The sequence below is a fragment of the Gavia stellata genome, chromosome 1 (assembly GCF_030936135.1).
Source record: "Gavia stellata isolate bGavSte3 chromosome 1, bGavSte3.hap2, whole genome shotgun sequence".
Classification (NCBI taxonomy): Eukaryota; Metazoa; Chordata; class Aves; order Gaviiformes; family Gaviidae; genus Gavia; species Gavia stellata.
Window position 1 is genome coordinate 105,536,924 of NC_082594.1, and position 18,718 is coordinate 105,555,641.

At 41.3% G+C, this 18,718-nt stretch overlaps 1 protein-coding gene across 1 annotated transcript in view; it reads left to right on the forward strand.

The window, feature by feature from the left end:
* APP (amyloid beta precursor protein) overlaps window positions 1–18,323 on the forward strand; it is a 238,051-nt gene extending 219,728 nt beyond the window's left edge. Inside the window, exons 15-17 of the mRNA XM_059824454.1 lie at window positions 6,383–6,483; window positions 9,602–9,748; window positions 17,149–18,323. Of these exons, the coding sequence (XP_059680437.1) occupies window positions 6,383–6,483; window positions 9,602–9,748; window positions 17,149–17,250 (350 nt within the window). The 3' untranslated portion in view covers window positions 17,251–18,323. The remainder of the gene's footprint in view (window positions 1–6,382; window positions 6,484–9,601; window positions 9,749–17,148) is intronic.
* Window positions 18,324–18,718: the final 395 nt, after the last annotated feature.

An 18,718-nucleotide genomic window follows, 5' to 3' on the forward strand; every position in this document is an offset into this window, starting at 1 on the left:
TTCACAGTGCAAGGGTTTTATGATATTAACTGTGTTACTTTCTTCCATGTAGTGTGGTTTGGGGTTTTTTTTGCATTCTCCCAGCTCTTTGTCAGTTGATTGTTTTTGCAAACAGTCAATAATTTTGAGGAGACGTTGCACATAAAGCTGGTTTTATGTTTCTGGCCCTTCTGCTGATAAATCATGACATGTCTGTCTTTATTACATTATATAGAAAGCTGAGGGATTTTTTTTTTATACAGGGTTGCAGAGGCTCTGTAAGCCTAATGGCTGTTCTGCAGAATCATTAGCACATATGCTGCAATCTGTATGAGGTGAGGGCATAGAGCAGCTTAGTGAATTATTTATGATTTTCTTGCCAGAAATTGCCAGGGTTTTCTTCCTGTCTTAGTGATGTTAGTTCAATACAGTTGTGTTAAACGAACTGTCTGCAGCTACCAAATAAAAATCATTAATGGATTTTTTTTTTCCATTAGATTGTTTTGTTTTATAAATCAGAACATTGTTAACTGTGAATGCAATTATATATATGCATATGCACAGCATCTGCATTGACATGCCAGAAAGATTACCAAATTTTACTTGTTTTGATTATTCATGTTTACACACATGTAAAATAATCTCTGGTATTCTGAGAAATAATTACTTCATACTAAGTTCCAATGCGATTATTTTTTTAGAAAGATAACATTCTTTTCTGCACTTATTTTCTGCTTTCTCCAATTTGAGAGCCCTGTAGTCATCCATGAAGTAAAAGCAAACCACCATTTTACTCACTTTTCCAAGGAGAAACTAGAAAGTTTTAGTTGCCTGCAGTCTTAAAAGTACTTACTCCTCAAAGGTATTTGATTTGTCCTTTTAACTCCATACTATTTTATTTTATTTTTTTTTTTTTTTCTTTTAAGGGCAAGGAACAATAAGGTTTGCATATGGTGCTCTCTTTGATGTTTGGGTATGTGTGTGTGTGCATGCATGTATGTGTGCACATGTATGTATAAAAGCAGTTAACGTGACTAAATAACAGCAATATAATTAAAAGCCCATCACAGAGAGCTCATTTTGTTGGATTTTACTGGATGCTTTTAAGCCCATGTTTTTGATGGCTAAATAGTTTTGTCAGTTTTTCTCAGGAGTTGCAAATTAATATATTTACCAGCTGAATAGTAGCATTTTTAAATTGAAGTAACTAGGAATGCAGCTCCTTAAAGATAATATGTAATTCAGAAGGAAAAGCACTAATAATTATCATTATTTGTGAATTTGCAGTGAGGCTGTTGCTCTCACTTTTCTTCTTTTACATTGGCTTTTGTGTTTGGGTTGTGTGTTTTGGACTTGGTAGTGAAAAAACCATCATTTTGTGTCAGAATTAAAGGTCTTGTCATATCGTTTTCTTTGTATGCTTGTCTTCAGTGCAAGAGTAGAGTGGTATTAGGCAGCCCTTAGCTGTTTGCATCTTAACCTGATTCACACACCTCTGATAGAAGTTTTGGAAAGACCCTTTTTTCTTCTTCAGTTAGTTTTTCCTTGTTCAGTTTTTCCTTCTTTAGTTACTACCTTTGAAAAATAAATCTTTGATTTTAGCATGTCAGTCTAAGTATTTAGTCACCAGGACAGGAAAGTGAATGAGCTGGAAAATAAAGAGAAGTCTGTTAAATAGACAGTCTTAAGTTCTATAATGTAACATGGTGGAAAGGCATATATAACCCCATATATATTTTTGTCTCATAACAGATATTTAATTGATTCTGGTGCAGAGTCATGCTTCTCTTACTATATAATCAGTTTTTTGCAGAAGACCACCAGTTTACCCTAGTCATCATTTTAAAAGCCTTTTTCCTCACTTCTAAGGGAGATAAGAGAAAGCAAAAAATTATCAGGTTTGTTAATGCAAGAGAAGATTTTTCTGTTTCTGACGTTTTTCCTGTGCTAGCTGCCAAAGACAGATTTTATTAAGTCTAACAGCATTGTGTTCAGATCCCATGGCATCTTTGTGGATTGGTGAGTAAGGCCAAGTAGACCACCAGACCTTGGTCACATGGCCCAAAGCAAAAAATTTCTGCCTGATCTCAAGGCAAAAGATTGTTTAACCTGCTGCATGCTGGAAGTACGGCTCCAGCGTTACTGTTTGATGGGAATGGGAGGAAGGAAAGGAACCCTTAAAGAAATGTGGCTTTAGGGAAGCCTGAGCCTGCATTTTTCCAGCAGCTGAGGCTACTGGTGAACTTATCACCCACTATCACTCATTGATGTGAAGGTTCCTGACCTGTTCTGCCCCCTGAGATGCTGCTGTAACTCCTGCCTGTGGCGTTTGGCTCTGTTTCACTAAAGCTAACAAAGACCCACAGTCTAAGCTACCGTAGCTTGCTTTCACTGAAAGTGGTCAGAGCCCAAGAGCAGAAGTACCCAAGCCCATTATCCTGCTTCTAGCAAGGGTGTATACAGGATACTTAGAGACTTCACCTCTGCCTTATACTCCTGGAACATCCACCGAGCTTTTGGCAGCCAGCATTCGATAGACTTCCAGGACTGGAAACTATATTTTCCACTGCTGTGTTTAGTAAACCTGGATGAACCTTTCTTCTTTGCATTTGTTCATTTGTATTTTGAACATTCTCATGGTTTATGCCAATGAGTTCCACAGTCCAATTTTGCATTGTGCCAAATTATATATATACATATTTCTTTTGTTAGTTTTTAATCTGCTGTGTCATAGCCATGTTGGTGTCCTGTACTTTCTTAGGAGAAATAATGAATAACCGTTTCCTGTAGACTTTCTCCTTGTCATTCACAGTTGTATAGACGTCTGTAGTGTTCGTCCTTGGTTGTCTCTTCCAGTCTGAAGACTACTGATTTGTCTAGTCCTTGTACAGAAACCATTCCATACCAGTGATTGTCTGTCTCTCCCTGCTTTGTATCTTTTCTAGTTCTTCTGCCTTTGTTTGAGGTGGGGTGACCAGAATGGATAGCCAGATTTAAAATGAGGATGCATCATTTACATAGTGGTGTAACGATGTTTTCTGTTTTCTCTATTCCTTCATAATTACTCCTAGCTTTCTCTTTGCCTTTTTGACTGCTGCTGAGCCACTCTGCCCACAGAGAGTTATCTGCAGTGACTGCAAGGTCTCTGTCCTGGGTGGAACAGGGCTAATTTAGAGCCTATTGTTGTGTATGTATAGTTAGGGCTGTGTATCCCTGTGAGCACCACTTTATATTATATCAACATTGAATACCATTTCCCTTTTATTGTGCACTCAGAATTTGTAATATCCTTCTGCAGATCTTTGCAGCTGGTTTTACTTTGACTATCCTCTTTTTTCTTTTACTTTTTGTCAATAAACTTTGTCATGTCACTATTCACTCCCTTATCCAGATCACTTTACAAACAGCACAGCACAGATCCTTGTGGGACCCTGCTGGTAGCCTTCCTCCATTGTGAAAAATGGCTGTGTGTTTACACTTAATTTCCTATCTTTTAATCCGTTATGGAAAGTCTTGTAGGACTGTCCCTCTTAATCCTCGCCATCTTAGCTTCTGCCAGAGCTTTGACTGGGGACCTTCTCAAAGGCTTTTTGGAAATCCAGATTCACTCCAACACGAATCACTGTTTCCCATGTGCTTCCTAACTCTTCCAGTGACCTCTAAGAGGTTTGGGAGGCAGAACTTCCATCAAGAAAAAAGAAGTTGATGCTTCACGGATGTACCTCATATATGTATGGATATGTTCTAATCAATATTTATAGCTTCAGTGAATGTGCCGGCTGTAGCAGTAGAGTTGTGCAATTCCCCAGGCCCTTGCCTTGGGGGAGTTCCCACGTGATGCTTTTGCCAGCATGTCTCGGGGGCAGCGAGTGTGGCCGTGGACCGTGGCAAGCAGCTGGGAGCTGGCTGCCTCTTCAGCCGCTACAGCTGTGGGCAGTGAACCAAGGTCTGCCCCCCAAGTGGCACAGGGGGACAGGGAATGGGTGTTGCAGTCAGTTCATCACACAATTGTTTCTGCTGCTCCTTCCTCTTCACACTCTTCCCCTGCTCCAGCGTGGGGTCCCTCCCACAGGAGACAGTTCTTCATGAAATTCTCCAACGTGGTCCTTCCCATGGGCTACAGTTCTTCACAGACTGCTCCCGCGTGGGTCCCCCATGGGGTCACAAGTCCTGCCAGCAAACCTGTGCAGCGTGGGCTCCTCTCTCCATGGGTCCACAGGTCCTGCCAGGTGCCTCCTCCAGCACAGGGTCTCCACATGGTCACAGGCTCCTTTGGGCGCATCCACCTGCTCCAGCGTGGGGTCCTCCACGGGCTGCAGGTGGATATCTGCTCCACTGTGGACCTCCATGCAGGGGGACAGCCTGCCTCACCATGGGCTTCACCACGGGCTGCAGGGGAATCTCTGCTCCAGCACCTGGAGCACCTCCTCCCCCTCTTTCTTCCCTGACCTTCGTCTGCAGAGTTGTTTCCCTCAGATGTTCTCACTCCTTTCTCTCTGGCTGTAATTGCTGTTGTGCAGCAGGTTTTCCCCCCCACCTCTAAAATATGTTATCACAGAGGCGCTACCACTGTCACTGATGGGCTCGGCCTTTGCCAGCAGGAGGTCCGTCTTGGAGTCGGCTGGCATTGGCTCTATCAGACACAGGGGAAGCTTCTAGCAGCTTCTCACAGAAGCCACCCCTGTAGCACCTCCCCTAGAGCCCCCCACCCACTACCAAAACCTTGCCACGCAAACCCAATACACTCATATATAAATGTCATAAGATACTTGTGTCAGTACTGTAATGTGGCATCAAAAATCAGATGCTTAATAAAGAAATTTCAGATCTTTAAGTGCTTTATTCCTTAAAAATGACATTTGCTAAGGTAGAATTTTATGGGGCAGTCAGACTGTTCAAGAAAATAACCATAGATACTTTACTGCATGAAGATGATTCTTGTTCTCTCCTTTACATGGTTTACTGTGAAAAGAAAGATCAGAACCTTAGAATGGGATTGTCTGTACAGTCCAGAGAAGTTCTTGGGAAGGTCTGTTCTTGCTGACTCATAATACAAAAATAAATTGGCATTTAATGAAAAAAGGAATTGCACATTCAAAGGCAAGAAAAGGGCAATAATTCTTGCATTAAGTGCTACTCTAGACTGTAGAGCTCATTGGCACACTTGAAGAATTTATTGAGAGTCCGGAGAGATGGTGGAGCACAAAAGCAGTCAGTAGTGTTGCGAATTTTAGAAGAGGTCCTTGTTCTGCATCAGAGCTTAAGGTCAGCCCAAAATACTAAGAATCACAATGAAGGCTTGGAGAGAGGAGTTGGAGTGATAAAATGCTAAAATAAAGATAGACAAGGAATATGAACCAGTTTGTTCTCATCACATTAGACAGGGTGAGGAAATAACTTCTCATAAACAGCATGCTTCTGCAGTGTTTGTACCTCCAAGAAATAAGAATGTCAGTCAGTTGGTACTGAGAAGGAAAATAACCAGCTACATGAATACCCATATGTTTTCTCTAAGCCAGAGCCAGCTTTTCAGGGCAAAACATTCATAGATACATATATAGGATGCACTGCTTAGCTGTTACAAGTATGGCTTATTCTCCTAAGGCTTTTTTCCCGGAGGAAATCCTGGCCTTCTTTCCAGTTAGACAAGTGCAGCATCTCCCCTTCACACCCCTAAGGGGAGAACAGGACTGCAAACTGTCTACAATTAAAATTGCTGCAAGCTTTGCTTACTTGCTTTACTGTATGTTTCTAATCAAGAGGAACAGTTATCATCTCTCAGGCAGAAGTCAAGACTTGAATCATTAATTCTGAGCAGTCTGAAATATGAAAACAAGTAAGAACTGTGTAAACTTCACGAACATTTTAATAACTCTCATTTCTACATGTTTGTGCAAAAAGTAGAGACTCACATGAAGCAAGAAAATATAATATCTGGGGTTCCCCAGCTGACACCATGGGTATGCATTTTTTCCTCACAGCAGCCTGAGCTTAGGGAGGAGGAAGATTTCGGCCTAAACACCAAATTTTCTTGACATTGCTAAAGAGGCTGTCAGAGCAGATCTGTCTGCATCCTGTGAGCCAATTCAGGAGACTGCTGTTGGTCCCTCGCAGCTTAGTTCTTGTGGTGTTTCATGCTGAAAGCCTTTGATGCCTGTACCAACATAGCTGCAGTTGATTAAGGAATCTTTAACAGAGGAGAAATTTTACCAGCTCATTCTGTGTCACCTCAGTGGGACCGAAACATCAGATATACCTCACTTTCCTCCCAGTTCCCTTTCATGTTGCATCACACCTCCTCCGCATGAATGATACCATTGCCTTCTGTTCTTGCAATGGTGGAGGTAAGCAGAGCTTAGTTGAGTCAATGACTTTAATGAATTGTCATTGCGGTGCAATGCAGGTTCCGGGTTGACCAATGTTAAAACAGAAGAGATATCTGAAGTGAAGATGGACGCAGAGTTCCGGCATGACTCAGGATATGAAGTTCATCATCAAAAGCTGGTGAGTGATCAAACAGCGCTCTCCACACATGTGTTTTGAGTTGCTGATTCAGTCTTGAACTAGTGGGTCAATTATGACCATGTTTCTGCTGAGTGATGTGGATGCTGAAAGTACCAACAAAAAGTTTTCACGTAAACAGGTAATGATTTTTCTGGTTCTGTCTTAAATGAGAGTAAACCTGGAATAATTTCAGCAGAGAGGATGGGCAGCCATTAAGTCTCACATGAGAGGCAATTCTGACTGCTATGTGACTGAATGTGGTTATATGGGCAATACTTGTCCCACAGGCCATCTGTCATGGTCACATAACTAAAGAGAAAGGATACAGAGGAAGGAAAATGCTAAGTGAGTTTAAAAAAGAAAAAAATGTTTGATGGAGACACGCAGCATGGTGCAGCAAGAAATAGGGTGACGCTGTTTCAGGAATAGATTCCTTTTCTGTCAAAACAGATGGTGGTGGTGCATGAAGGAGGCTGAACTCCATGGACAATAACCTTTCACAAGATTGCCTGCTTGGGATAAGAGAAGATTCTGCATTGGCCTTAATTTTAATTTGTATTTGGCTGCATCTGTGTGTTTTGTTCCTTAAGGTATATTAAATTATTAACAGGTGAAGGGCAGGTAGGAGCAAAATTTTGTTCCCCGTTTGAACTGTGCTTCTTATGAACACAAAAATAACAACCAAAAGCAATGTAAGTAAGAACAAGCATCTTCTAAAAGCTTTTTTCAGTTTCTTAATAAGTAATGAAGAACCCATACAGCAGTGTTGACTATAAACCTTTTCTGCTTCCTCTTTTGTAAAGGTATATTACATGATGAGATTTCAGTTCCGTGACTTTCAATATCCTGATATTAAACTTGAAAGCTTTTTTTCTTAATATATTCGTAAAGCTAAGTAGTGCTGAAAATTAAAATTAACATGGGACTCAAATTTGCATTTGAACTAGGCAATCACTGTGTGAAAAGATATTCTGCCATCTCTTTGATGCCGAGAACTGAGAATTCCCAGTTTGACGAGCTAATCCAAAATGCATTAGCACTAATTTGGGAAATTCTGACGTGCTTAGCTCAGATGGGTTAAACATCCTGATGGAGTAAACCCGTGTGAGTTTACTGAGGGGAAGGAACTTGCAGGAATGTGTTTCAGACACAGTCATTATTGATCCTATGTCACATGCGCTTCCCAGCTTCGACCTTTAAGTGGTTTGATACCATCCCAAGCAGTTTGGTGCTGGAAACTACCCTTACCGTGGTGGCTGATAGGGAATGCAGTGCAAACCCTGCACTTGAGTAATGTGTGGCATGCTTAAAATAGGACCTTTCCAGCTTTTTAAAGCATTTTATGCCATAATTCTTACTGATAGGTACAGCCATTATGAAAAATTAGTAAGCTGTTCTCTAGGTTGCCTTTTCAATTGAGATTGAGCAAGGAGTCTGGTATTGCTGTGAAAGTACTGGACTGATGCCTTACAGGGCATTGCTTCTTTACTGCATGCCATATCCTAGCTGATGCCCTTCTCCATTAGCTTTAATTCAAAAGCAGTAAGCAGAAAATACTTTCATCTGTGTTTTCCTTCTTCTGTGCCCTGGTAGGATTTACTGAAACAGTCTCCTTAGGATATTGTTTTGAATTCAGCTGTGCATTGTGTTTTACACGCAAACTTCTGAATTGAGCTGAAATTGCAGTTATTTTGTCCTTTATGAGTGTTCACATTTTAACTGTACATTAAATTGATTTTCATGGCTCAGAGTACTTAAGACCTTCCTCTGTTGCATATGTGTGCTGCACACGTGAAATGCTGGGGCATTTCACAGTGCTCCAAAATAGTATGGTAACAGAATTTCAGTCCTGGGCAGGTAAAATCGACAGAAGAAATTATTACTTCACATCAGCTTATGCCAACACTGTCCATTGTGGGTACTTTCTAGTGAATTCTTAACTTTGTTTAAACACATTTCTTGCTTTTGACTAGGAACAATATAAATATTTATACTGCATGCTTTAATACCTCTCTGAGGAAGATCGTGTTTCTTGAAGAGTGCAAATGTTACACAGCTCATTATAATTCTCAGCTGATTTCCTGCTTCCCTCTGCATTTTCGTTAAATACTTGTCAAAGTATTTAGTCTTTCAGAATGAGATAGTCTTACAATTCTGTGAATGTAATTTATTCTCTAATCATTTTCGCCCATTTTGGTTAAAAATAATAATAATAAAAGCCCACTATTGACAAGCGGACAAAAGGTTTGTAAAGTGTTCATAGATGTAAAATAATCCAGCATATTCATTGAATACAAAGCAGGACAGTGAAAACAATCACCTATTTTTCATACCTGCTGCTAAAAGCCAGTCTTATTAAATGCATAGTAAAGCATCTTGCTGTCCACTGATTTGCCTTACTGGTACATATAATTCAAGTGGATCTTCTCTGGTTTTCACACAACTGTAATCTCATCTAGGTCTTACATGAGTATCGTCATCATCCAGGTGTAACTCATTCTGCCTTTACCCTGCAAATTCTTGATGCGTCCCTTGGTGGTCACTTAATTCAGCATGCTCATGGCTTTTGGCCTCTTGTCTCTTTGGTGTGAGAATTTTCTCCCAACTAGTTGTGTGCGATTTTCACTGTTGTCCTACAGATCTTCACTGCTCCTTTATCAAAGAAATGCATCAGACATAGTCCAAACAAGCCGCACAGATGTAGATTTATGAACACTTTCATGATTAGCGTTCTAAAAATAAAGAAATCTGTATGCTCCCTGGTTATTCCTCTACAAGCTTATCAGTCATTTTGCAATTAGCTTGACTTGCTTACCCAAGAAAAAAAACAGCTACTATCTGAGACCCGTGTGAAGCAGAGACGTGGAGTTGAGTCTTCCCCTTAGCCCCAGCACTGCTACACCACAGGCAATACAGGTTTCCCAGGTTTCCCAAATTGCTCGTCTCCAACTACAAGAGCTTTGTGGTACAGCAATCCAGTTTTGAATAATTAGGGTGACATGCAATGCCGTTTAATTACTGATACTTCAATAGGCTTTATATTGCTGTGGCAGCTGGACAGGTTAGCCAAATACTCAGTGAACTTTATTAGCCACCTTCCTTTATTTTTCTTTTATAGGTGTTCTTTGCTGAAGATGTGGGTTCAAATAAAGGTGCCATCATTGGACTAATGGTGGGAGGTGTTGTCATAGCAACAGTGATTGTCATTACTTTGGTGATGCTGAAGAAGAAGCAGTACACATCTATTCATCATGGGGTTGTGGAGGTAAGAAAAAACTACCAAGCACAACTGGTGTCACATGTACAACACAGTCAACACACTGCTCTATAAATATATTTAGAAATGGAGAAGCCACATTTTTGGCTAGCCTAATGTTCAGAGTTGGAGTGGTTGTATCTGGCAGAGTGGAATCAAATTGCCTTATTTTGTAAATGCAGACACAATATAAACCGTGTTAAGCTGGGTGTAAAACCACAAGAATATCTTCTGGAGCTATCCCAGACCAATCACCTCATAATGTGAAAGTTCATTTTATAGGAAATTTAACAGTAGCCAATGAGCAGATAACTGCACAAGAGGAAAAATCTGGTTTTACTGTTGTTGGGAATGCACATACACAGATTTCTTTATTTAGCTTGCAAATAAACATTTGAGGCAGGTCTTCTGTGAATTGTGCTGTACACTGCAAGGATTTTGCCTATGCTGATACTTCATTACTTTTTGTTCTCTAAACAAGATTTTCTTTTGCCACCAACAGCTTTTGATTTATTTGAGAAACAAATAATATGTAAGACGCTTACATGGGATTTTCAAGATTAAAACCTTTGTCTTATCCCAATCTACCAAGTAAATCTGTGGTCACTGTACAGTAACTTAAAATACGTCATCTATTGCTTGGATATAAGAAAGGATCTCTGTAAGTAGAAAAACTTAATTATGAGAACTGGAAGGGGATTCATGTAACTTTTTTCCCCTGTGTGTATTGATACCTAGTTTGCTGTGTGAGCGTCTGGTTTGCAGATACTTGAAACATTTATATGTTTTTGCCTTAAAAAAAAGGTATTTTAAATTTTTGATTGAAACTAAGTCTTGTTCAAGTCCACAGTTATGTTGGTTTCCCCTTGAGTCAAATGAACCTTGCTTTGGTCTTGCTGGAGACATACATGCTTCCTGATGCATGTATTCCACCATCTGGGGCAATGAAGGGTCTTAAAAATATTTGAGTAAGCCTTTGTCTTAAGCCTGTGCTTGTGTGTCCCTATGTCCATGCTGTGGTTGCCCACGTGGTTTGAAACCTTTCAAAGAGACATGGTCAGAAGAGCACCAACTGTTTGGGGTGAGATTTGAGCAGACAGCAAGCTGTGCAGAATTTGGACCGAGAGGCAGAAAATAGCAAGCAAGAATCTCAGCTTTAACTTTCCACATGAAAGCTTCCAGCCCATTTTGTAGAAAATTGAAATAGGTTTTAGTTTTAAACCACCTAGTTGATAGCTGCTGCCAACAGTTGTGCAACCTGAGACCCTCCTTTGGCTGAATTTAGCAACAGAATAGGTTAGGAGGCTTGCTAGGCCAAAGCCCCCCATCAGACATTGAATGTGAACATACCATTAATGCAGTACGACCTTAAAATTTCAGATGGGCTTCACCTGATGGAATGACATGGCAAAGGTAATCCTGGATTCCTATGAGCTTTCTTCAGTGACAGTGAACTTGGAAATGTTGGACTAGAAATAACATGCACAAGCCGAACAAGTAATTCATGTCAAAATGGCAGCATCACTTAGGGAATAAAAAATGTTACGGATAAAGCCATAAAGCTATAGCATGCCGATCTACCAAGAATATTAGTCGATTTATAGTATCATACTGTAGATGGTGTCGCCTTGTATATTTGCTGCACTGTGTCTGGCATTGGCAGGCAGGATTCCTTATTCTGTCAGACTTGCTCTGTGGTCTTGGCAGACTGCATAGCCTCACTGTCTGAGCTTCTTGCCTGCAAGAAATGCATAACATCTATTTTTGTCCTAGGTGGGTAAAAATTTTGAAGGAAAAAAACCCACCTAAAGATCCATATACAACTGATGTTTAATATTAAAATGGCTTCAAAATTCATCTGTTCCATTGTAAAGAGGATTAATTTATTCAGCAACAGTGCACCTTTAATGTGCTTTGCACAAAAAGCGCAAAAGAGCAAAATCGCTTCACATAAAAATAACTGTACATCAGCTCTAAGTTGGCTGAGTACATTTTAACAAAACTTGCAACCTGTTTGTTGCATGTCAGAAGTAACTGTGAGAACTTAACTCTGTGATAATAGCTGCAGGATTACAAAACAGGTCCTGTATTCTTATCTTCCAAAAAGTCCACTCCGAGTTTCTTTAACAAAAGACGTTATTAAAAGTCCTGTTAGCCTCTTTCTGAAGCTCTGAGGAGAAATACACTTGTCCTATTTAGAAAAAGTGTCGTAATAATTTTCTTCCAAGTCTGAAGACTGTCTCCTATCTAGACTATCTCTGAAGACTAGCTCCTATCTACACATAGGAGCTCCGGCAAACATTTTGAAGGTGTTTTTTGCTGGTGCACCCACCCCAGCTGTCTGCAGGAGGTTACTTCCTCCATGAAAGCAGGTGGCAAAAGAGAGGTTCTCACCTCTCCTGTGCTCCAGGCTACAGCTAGTGTCTCAACTCCGCCTCTTTCAGGATCTGTTTTGAAGCTCATTTGCTTTCTGTTACAGAGGCAGCACCTCCAGCAGGAGCGTGTGGGGAGAGGTGACAACGGGAGGGCTCACAGCAGTAGCAAAGAAGCCATTAAAATTGCTGTAGTACTCTCCGAAATCCATCTTTCAAAGTCCAATCTGCAGGTGTATATTAGGCAGCATCCATTTACCATTGTTGAAACAATAACGTTGTGTTCAGTGCATCTCTGAGGGCTGCCACCACCTCCTGTGTGGGCTCTTGATCTACCCCATATGTGTAGAGGCAGCACGTGAATTTTTCTGCAGCATTACCATCTTCCTGACTCCACGTTAGGATTTTCCGTGGGAAAGATCCATAGGCTAGAGCAGAAGGGTATATAGATGGACAAACAGTCTCAAAAGAGGTTATCTACCTGTCCGAGCTGTTTTCTCAAGAGACATCACGTTGTAGAAAAGAGAAGTGTCTAGGCTGCTTCTCGGCAACAGCAGGGTACCCACACCTCTTACATGCTGTGTTCAACTTCTGCCACCTCCATAATGGGTGCAAAAAGCTTCTTAAAATGGTAAAGGGCTTTAGGGATTTACTGACAAGGAGATAAGCGGGTTCAAGGCATGTCATTTGGCAGAGCAATACCTAGGACAGAGGTTGTAAGGAACAAGAAGAAGAGTTTGGCGGAGTCGAAATGGGTGAAAGTGAGTAGAAGAGAAGACATTCAGGATGAGCGATAGTGCACGTAGGTGGGTGGTGAGATGGATTACCCTGCAGCAGCCAGCTACAGGAAGGAGAGGAAGTACCAGCACTAGTCGTTTTAAAGTCTAAAGGGGAATTTTTTTAAAAAAATTGACTAAGACTGTAAGTGGGAGCCTTAATAAATCCCTTTCATCTATAAATGCCCTATTTCAGAGGTTATTGGATTTTCACTATAAACTAGTTTTACCAAAGTGAGACTTTTAATATGGATTATTGCGCAAGGGTGTTAAAAATTCAGGCTCATTTTACTGTCCTTCCTCATATTTTTTTCCTACTCTCTTTCTCCTCCCTGATATTCTTCCAAGTTTCTCGTCAACTCTTTAGTCTCTTCTGCCTTGCACTTTCTTTGATTCCTTTTTATTTATGTTGTTGTCTTACCCCGTTTCTTTCCCACAAGCAGGTTATACTGTGTGCTTATCACATCTTCTAGTCCTGAATAAGAAGTGCTGAGTGGGAGGCTTAAGCTGAAACAGGTGACAGAGTTCAGTACAGTGTTGTTTGGAGCTTAAATATGGAGAAGTACAGCACAGGTTCTGGCATACCCCTCCTTTGCATTGCAGCCTAGTGGGGGGAGCCTCCTAGAAAGAAGATGCTCTCAGGCATGCATTGATACACGGAGGTCCCTGATCCTTCAGCCCCAAAGCTTCATATTGCGCTTTCATTTCATGCTAGAAGAGAATCTGTCGGTGGATTTAGTTGTGAATTGTGAGGCTCTCACTTCTTGATTTGGAGAAGCATCAGATACTCCTGTAGCATGGTGTTACTGTGCACAAGAACCAGGGCTGACTTGATGCTACAGCAGCCCCTTCAAGAATGAAAGGAAGGGTGGCTTTTCCTCTGCACTTGCTTTGTATTCTTATTTTCTGTAAGTGCTGAAAAGGCTACAGGGACGTTTGCTGTTTTCCCTGCTTTGTTCTTCTCTTCCCTTCGCAGCCATGTTAGTGACAACTTTAGCAGCAGCAGATGGCATGCGGCGACATTGTCACAACAGAAGTAGTTAACACTGTTAAATTTGCATGGTCCTCAGGGCAGGGATTAGGCCTTTTACATTTTGTACAAAACCTGTATGGAGTGGATTTGTTCAGCCCTACTGCTGTTACACTGATGACATACATGAAAACAAGTGCTCTGCCGAACAGCAATAGCATCAAGGAATTGCCAGAAGTTGATTCACTGCATATGGATATAGATGGTGTATCCTTGTGGAGGGAGAAGTTGGCAGCCCCTGGAGAAAGGACAGGTAAAGCAGCAGGAAGCCACCCAGCCCCTGGAGATGAGTGCTGTGAGTTGTGGCAGCTCTCTTACTGCCTCTCACCCAGCCCTGCCGCTGCCCTCTCTGCTGGGCGTAGGTGAGACTTGAGCAGCAGGCATGGACAAGCCCTTAAAATGTGAGTGCACAGTTGTATGCTGGCTGCTGAGCACATTGTTGTACAGAAATGTCTTGGGGATTTGGGTGTAGAGATTGAAGAGGAGACAGGCTGTGAAATTCCCAGGGGTTCTCCTGTCCTTGATGAATCAAAATGATTGTTGACAGCCAAGCTGAGCACTCACGACTTGTGTGGGCTGGCCAGGGGAAGCTTGCATCCTTCAGTAGAAAAGAAAAAGTTTCTTTTGTTACTTTTGCAAGGGAGGGGGGCAGGGAAAGAAAAACACTATTCCCCCCCCCCTCCCCCCCCAGTTTCTAAAACAAGGGAAATCTGGAAAGAGCAGCTTAAAGCAAGAGTGCCATCTCTAAACAGGATCTCACTCCCTGAAGCATGTCAGAGGAGGTGAAGAAATAGATGTATTTGGGGTTTGTTGCATAAGAGAATTACTCCATGCAAATCCAATTTAAAAAAGAGAAAGCCAGCCTTTGAATGGCAATATTTTAACAGCAAAAAAGGCAAAGTTATATTACAGAATCAGAAAGACAGGGAGCACCATGTCAGCTCAGCCCAGTGATCCTTACTGCCTGGCATCCTGTTCCCTGCTGGCAGGAGTCAAGGGCTTGCTGGAATGCTCAGGACTCCCAGCTATGGAGTTTCACAATAGCTTGTAAGCAAAAGCAGTATATGACCCTTAAAGTTGGATATTTCACAAAAATGTGCAATTATTGCCTAAGAAAAAGAGACTTGATGGAAGATACAGTGTTGATCGAAAATGCAATTTGAGAGTTGGAACATGGATGAGGAGGTTTAGAAGGGGCACAGATATGAAAACGGATCAGATTTGGGGTTAGCAGTTCATCTGAGCTTTCCAATACACGTGCCACACACAGAACCATTTTTTCTCTTAAGTAACAAATAAAAGAACGTGAAGACAGAAGATCGCTCTGAGAGGAGCCATTTTCTGGTAGTACTGTGGGAAAGGTGGTCCTGTGGTATAACCTACCACAATAAAAGAACGGCTGCAAAAGTAAGCTGAGCAGCCTGCATTTGTCCCAAGCATGGAAGAACATACTTTCAGTCTTTCTCCAGGGGATCAGTAACAACTTACCGAAGGTCATAGTCTGTCCTCACTAATCTGAGTTATTTCCAGTATTGTAGAACAGATTTAAAATGAGTATCAGACATAAGTACTTCTCTTTTGCTTTTTTATTAAAAGGTTAGAGTAAGTTAGCCTGCTATATAAGGCTTCTTGAGAGAATACACTTTCCATTATCCAAAAGGCCATTTTTATGCTAAAAGTAAATGGCTGTTTTTCTTAAAGGTCACTGCTTACAGGAATTTATAGGAAAATATTCATACCTAATACTTTAATGTAGAGTCTTAGGCACCTTCCTGATTTTAAATTTTTGACAATGTAAAATTCACTTTTTACCTTCTCTTTTAAGAACTGTCAAACACTAGAGATAACAGATAGCAAATGAAATAGCTGCCAGGCAGGCTTTTTTAGCTCTCTTTTCATAGGTGGTTAGCAAGATAGCCAGGATACAGTAGGTTTTGAATACACAACAGCTATTGAGCTCATACAGCAGAGGTAAAATACCTAGTTAACATTTAGAGACTGTTCTCGTCCACTCTTAATTTGATGGAGTTTTATATTACTGTAATGTTCAGTGAAGGAAGAAAATAATTTGTGGAGCAGCAGCTATTCAGTGGAGAAGTCTTGACTGAGCTGTCTTTGTGTCTGTCTTCCAAGTAATCAAGACAGGTCAATTTTTGTTCAGTTAGAAATACTTAAAGCAGTGCCGACACATCAAGCTTTTTGTCACTGAACTGAACCAAACTTAACCTTGGAGCCAAAGAAGTTCTGTTTCTGTGAGTGCAATGGGATTTTTTGCTCACCTTGTGCCTGGCTACTTTGGCATCTCCTTGCTACCCTCATTTTATTTTTTCCAGTTAATTTTTCTTGGCCTTGAGACCGCAGCATCTGCAACAGATCTGAGAGCACAATCTAGACAGAAGGCAGCCTCAAGCTACTTCCTTCAGCTTTTTAGTGAGCTTTTTCTTTTCTTTTGAGATCCAGTTGATCCTAAGTACAGATACTGATTATATCCCAGGGGGAAAAAAACCTAACAATGGGGGACTAGCAGGGAGATGCAAAATATATCCCCTTTTTCTGTTCATGGAGTTGCATGCTTCCTGATCCAGGCAACAAAACTCAAAGCTGGTACTGCTGAGTTTGGTCAGCTGGTTTTGAAGTCCTGCAGCAAAAATATAAGTTGCAGAATTGTTCCTGTTGCCTTATCTTCTCCTGCCTATTACTCTGTCCAGAAAGTGAACTATCACTGTCCAAGCTGGAAGGGCCATCTCTTGCAAGTTGCCTTTTAGAGCTGTTTGCTGGCTTCCCGTTTATTGCTGGCCTGCAGTGCCGTCCGTCTATTGATGTTGTTTGTGAGGCCACTCACAGTGTTGCGTAACTTGGAGAGAAGAGTTTTCAGTGACAGTTGTCTCTTCAGATGACGTGAGAGCCTCCAGGTCCTAGGTTTAATACTCTGTGTAGTGGAGAAGTATCCCTATCACTTCCCAGCCACCTTTCTTTTAGACTTTTTTATTAGATTTGGACTGAGCTTGGGACTTAACTTACTTCCCACCCTGCATGTTAAAAAAAACAAACCAAGGGGGGGAATAAACCTGTCTTCAGCTTTAAACCCTGTCTTGTGTTTCAGAGGATGCTTTCTGCCTGATTGTGCAATGGGAGGGTACAAAGTATGTTGGATGGCCTTAAAGTGCGGAAATGCGGGTTATGCTGTGAATTGAGCAAGAAATCGACCCTGGTTGTTTCTTCTCACGACAGGTGGATGCTGCAGTGACACCAGAGGAGCGCCACCTTTCCAAGATGCAGCAAAATGGCTATGAAAATCCCACCTACAAGTTCTTTGAACAGATGCAGAACTAGGACACCACAGCAGCCTCATGAGTTGGACAGCAGAATGAATGCTTCACTGCCCATCGGTGTTCAGTTATAGAATAATGTGGAAAGAAAGAAAAACACTCTGTTTTATTATTTACTCATTATCGCCTTTTGACAGCTGTGCTGTAACACAAGTAGATGCCTGAACTTGAATTAATAAAATCAGTAATGTATTTTCTCTCTCTTTCTCTTTACATTTCAGTCTTTACACTACATTATTAATGAATGTTTTTTGTGTACTGTAAAGAGGTTAGCTGTATTTAACTAGTGCATGGATAGATTCTCTTTCCCAATTATTTATCATGTAGCTCCTTAGCCAGTTGTATATTATTCTTGTGATTTGTGACAAAAATTAAGTCCTAATTGAAATATGCTTTAAGAATTGATGGGGGATGCTTTCTGTGTCTGTGGGGTTTAGCTGCTTCTCTTTGCTGAGCATTTTTTTCTGATCACTATGCATTTTAAAGTAAAACAACATTTTTTAAAAAGTATTCCAGATGAGTTATTGAAATTCTTTTCCTCTGCAGCTGCATTTTATTGTACAGATTGTTGCTCCTGCTGTATTAGTGACGTAGAAATCATGGGAATACACATTCGTTTCTTTGTGCCTGTTTTATGTGCACACTTTAGGCATTGAAAGTTAAACTTTATTTTCTTTTCCATGTATCTTTTTGATCTTAAAAAAATATTAAAAAGAATCCCTGTTAATTGTGAGCACTTCTGGGGGGGAAAAGTGCCTGCTGGTCGAAAATTAACGGGGATCCTCTGCAGGATGATTGTACAGAACCATTGCTTATGAATTGATAGCTTTCTACACTGTGTTACATAAATAAATTAAGAAAAAAACATTTGGGCAAGAGTTTTCTTTGGAGGCAGAAAATAAAGATTTCTGAAAGCCACTTAAATGGAAAACATGGATGTTCACGCTGAGAGAGGGTTGGGAAGGGATTTTCCTACAAGGATCACGGCACTTGCAGTCGGACCAGAGCAGAAGGAAGGCAGCAGCGGGACAGGATGGGAGCAAGGGGCACCAACTTCAGCACACGTGCCCCTCTAAGACATCATCTCTTTTTTTTTTCTTTTCCTTTCTTTCAGTTTGTATAATAATGTTTTAATGTAAATAAATACATTCCTGGAGGAGCCCTGTTGTAGTGGTGTGTTTCTGTGCTGACCAGCCACCCTCGCTGTGCAGAGGAGCACGGCGTGAATGACTGACCTTCCACCTCACTGCCCGTCCCCGGGAGCGGCTTGCCAGTAAGCTCTTCTCTCGCCACCGCTGCTGCTGGGGCTCAGCACGTTGCGCTGTTGGCTGCCCAGCAAGATCAGTGCCCTGCAACGTGCCTCATCGGTGAATGCAAGGAAGACCCTCCCAAGCTGAGAGACCACCCAGCTCGGCACTGCAGCATGACAGCAGGTGCCCAGGAAGGATCAAACAGCACCACGAGTAATTTTT